The sequence below is a fragment of the Coenobita brevimanus genome, chromosome 67, assembly GCF_032717465.1.
Source record: "Coenobita brevimanus isolate Jiangsu-jjx chromosome 67, ASM3271746v2, whole genome shotgun sequence".
Classification (NCBI taxonomy): domain Eukaryota; kingdom Metazoa; phylum Arthropoda; class Malacostraca; order Decapoda; family Coenobitidae; genus Coenobita; species Coenobita brevimanus.
This window is the reverse complement of record NC_137020.1, coordinates 2,009,184-2,012,265: the sequence shown is the minus strand read 5'-3', so window position 1 is coordinate 2,012,265 and position 3,082 is coordinate 2,009,184. Positions and strand designations below refer to the sequence as shown.

General features: G+C 48.7%; 1 protein-coding gene across 1 annotated transcript; it reads right to left on the bottom strand.

Annotated features, from left to right (window-relative positions):
• Positions 1–426: 426 nt before the first annotated feature.
• Positions 427–2,700, bottom strand: LOC145405490 (uncharacterized). The gene has a single exon (XM_080276840.1). The coding sequence runs from the start codon at positions 2,698–2,700 to the stop codon at positions 427–429; it is 2,274 nt and encodes a 757-aa protein (XP_080132966.1).
• Positions 2,701–3,082: the final 382 nt, after the last annotated feature.

Genomic DNA, 3,082 nt, shown 5'->3' with positions numbered 1-3,082 from the left:
TGATGGGGTTGTGTAATAAAGTCTGGGCACAGGCAAGGGAAGGAGGAAGACAACCTCTTCGACTGCTGGTTTTATTCTCACTAACTCGTCTGGAAACAGCCAACCCTTTCATCAGGTCGGTTTGATAACTGACAGATTCGAACGCAAAGTTCGACACAGGATGAATTCTTTTCTTAAATATACATAAAATGGGAAAAAGGGCAAATGGCATTATTACCACCTCTAAGATCAGCACCAACTTAACAGACATAGCGTTACATAGACATAGCATGACAGACATAGCATGACATAGACATAGCATGACATAGACATAGCATGACATAGACATAGCATGACATAGACATAGCATGACATAGACATAGCATGACATAGACATAGCATGACATAGACATAGCATGACAAGACATAACACTCCCCCCTGATCTTCTAAAGATCACTATATTGGAACGGCCGTACTGGACGGCGCTCCCTAGAACCTCGACGGGGCAGTGGTCTCCCTGGACTATCTACTTCGTCTTCACTTGACGTATCACTTGATGTAGACTCATTCGAAGGACCTCTCACATCGATTAGCAAATCATCATCTGTTTCTGATTCTGGGCTTTCTTCAGCTAGTGAATCCTCTGGGGCAGTAGACAGCGATGTTGCCAGCCTTAGGTCACGCACATGACGAGGCATACCATCCACCTCGACGTTCTGGGCAGATACAACTCGCGTTACTGTGCCTTCTGTGCTTCGAGAATCGCAGCGTCTGCTGGGATGCCGGATCCATACACGATCACCGACGCTGAAGCGATGTTGTTCTTCCACCGGCTGATCTTGCAGAGTTACTCCGTCGATACCCAGCAGTCTGACCTCGTATCTAAATATCTGGTTGGCAGGGGCAGATGAGGCATCATCACCTCGTGGCATAACGTTGTAGCGGTACACTGCTTCAGCTACGGAACAGCCTTTCCGTGCCAGTATAGTTTTCATGGTTCGATGATTTCTCTCTGATATTCCATTACCAGATGGAGCGTTGGCACACCGATACCTGATGACCATACCCCAACGCCTGGCTAACTCTTTGATCGTTGAGCTACGGAAGCTGGCAGCATTGTCAGTTAATAGCTCCTTAGGTGCTCCACGTTCATAAAACACAGACTCTAGCTGTTCAACAACACTGATGACATCTTGCCGCCTGAGTATTTTCCAGATGGCATAACGTGTTGGCCCGCAGTCGATGAGCGTCAGATAGTGCTGGTTTCTGACATGACAGACGTCCATGCTAACTCTGCTCCAGATCTCTGAAACCTCCAACTCCCCTTTCTTCCACTTCTCTGGTGCCGGATCAAAGGATTGACATTCTTGACAACTCTGAAGAACACTGCGAACCTGCTGCCTCTGAACCGTAGGATAGAGCCTTCTGCAGAAGTACAGTGTACGCTTGATGCCGGGATGCCCGCTGGTTTCATGAATGTTAACGATGTCCCTGTCTGAAAAACTGGCAACAGCTGCACAGCTTGTCTGCCCGTTTGCTAGTGTCATCCACCTCTTCGGTACTCGTGTTAACGCATCTGCTTTGTTTTCAGTAGAAGACACAAACTTTACTTCCAGACACAGATTATACTCGACGATGATAGATTTAAAAGTCTCTAGGCGCCTACGGATCAACATTTCACTGGAAGCTCTAGTCTTCAAACGAGATTTTCCTGAGAGAGCATCCGCGATCCAGTGGAACACAGTTCTTGAGTCAGTCATAAGAGTCAGCTGTTTCATCTTCCAGGAGATTGCAAGATTAATCCCCTTAATAACAGCGTCCAGCTCCGCAAGATTAATGTGAGAGCACTCGTCCCGTCGTAACCAACACGAGTCTTCAATAACTTCACCTTTCACCTCCAACACAGCTCCCAATGCGAGTGAACTTGCATCTACCCATAGTATAGCTTCGTCTCCCGCCACATCCCATCGTCCTCGGGCCGGGTCTGAGTTCTTCACCCACTCCAACGTGTCCGCAAGCATCGAGTGCAAACTGAGGTCATTAATCTCGTCGTCCCACGTAGTCGTGACCTCATTGGCCCGTCTTTTAATGTACGACGCCGCCACTCGCAACCAGCCACAAACAGGAAGGTGGCTCGTTAGCTGCCCGCAGAGTGAAAACACTGTCCGCCTAGGCAGCTTTTCAGGTAGCTTGCCAACGCCGTTATCACGCTTCCAGACGAGACGATCGTGCTCCCCCCAGACTCTAATGCCCAGCACACGAGCTCCTTCAGACACAATCTCGGGAGGTTTGCAGAGCAGGCCGTGACGACTAAGGTGATATTCCACTTCTGCTGCACTCGCCACACTTTCGTCCACCAGAATATCGTCCAGGTATGGTGAAGTGGCGCGGTTTATCTTCTCGTCCATGCTCAACACACGACTCAGGACCTCCTTCAATACTAGTGGTGCGATGTTCGGTCCAAAGCCCAGTCTAGTCAAACAGTAACGTCTCCCATGGAACACCACTGTCTGGGACGACCATAGCGATCTGTGAACGTGTATCTGTAGGTAAGCCTTGCGCAAGTCAATGAGAGCGACCCTCTGTCCACGCCTGCGCCACTCCCGTATCTTCTCAGTGCAGACGTCCGCTTCAGCTGTGTGCAAATTAAGATGGGCATTCAACTCACGAAAATCAAGGACAGGGCGTACTTTTTTCTTGTTTTGCTGCACGACAGCCATCAGAGGGATAGTTCCTTTCACAGGGCCATGTATACTCTCGTTCTATGGAACCAGTCCTTAATCCATTCACACAGTTCATTTTCATATTCTTTTCGAGCTTCATTCGGCACCCTGTATTCAGAGACAGTATTCAGTAGTCGTGGAGGCTCCGAGTTATCACGCCAGTTCCACAACACTGTCCACTTTTTAGCTGCACTGTCATATGTTACTTCAAAATCCCTCTCGACAATATTTCGTTGTATGGTAGGTACTGTCACGGATGAAGCCTGCACTTCCTCAATACCAAATCGCACTTTGTCCGGTGAATGCACTGTCACTCCCTGCAGGGCTTCAACACCGTTCATGCCCAGAATAAAGTCAAAATTAAGCGGCTTGGAAGGCA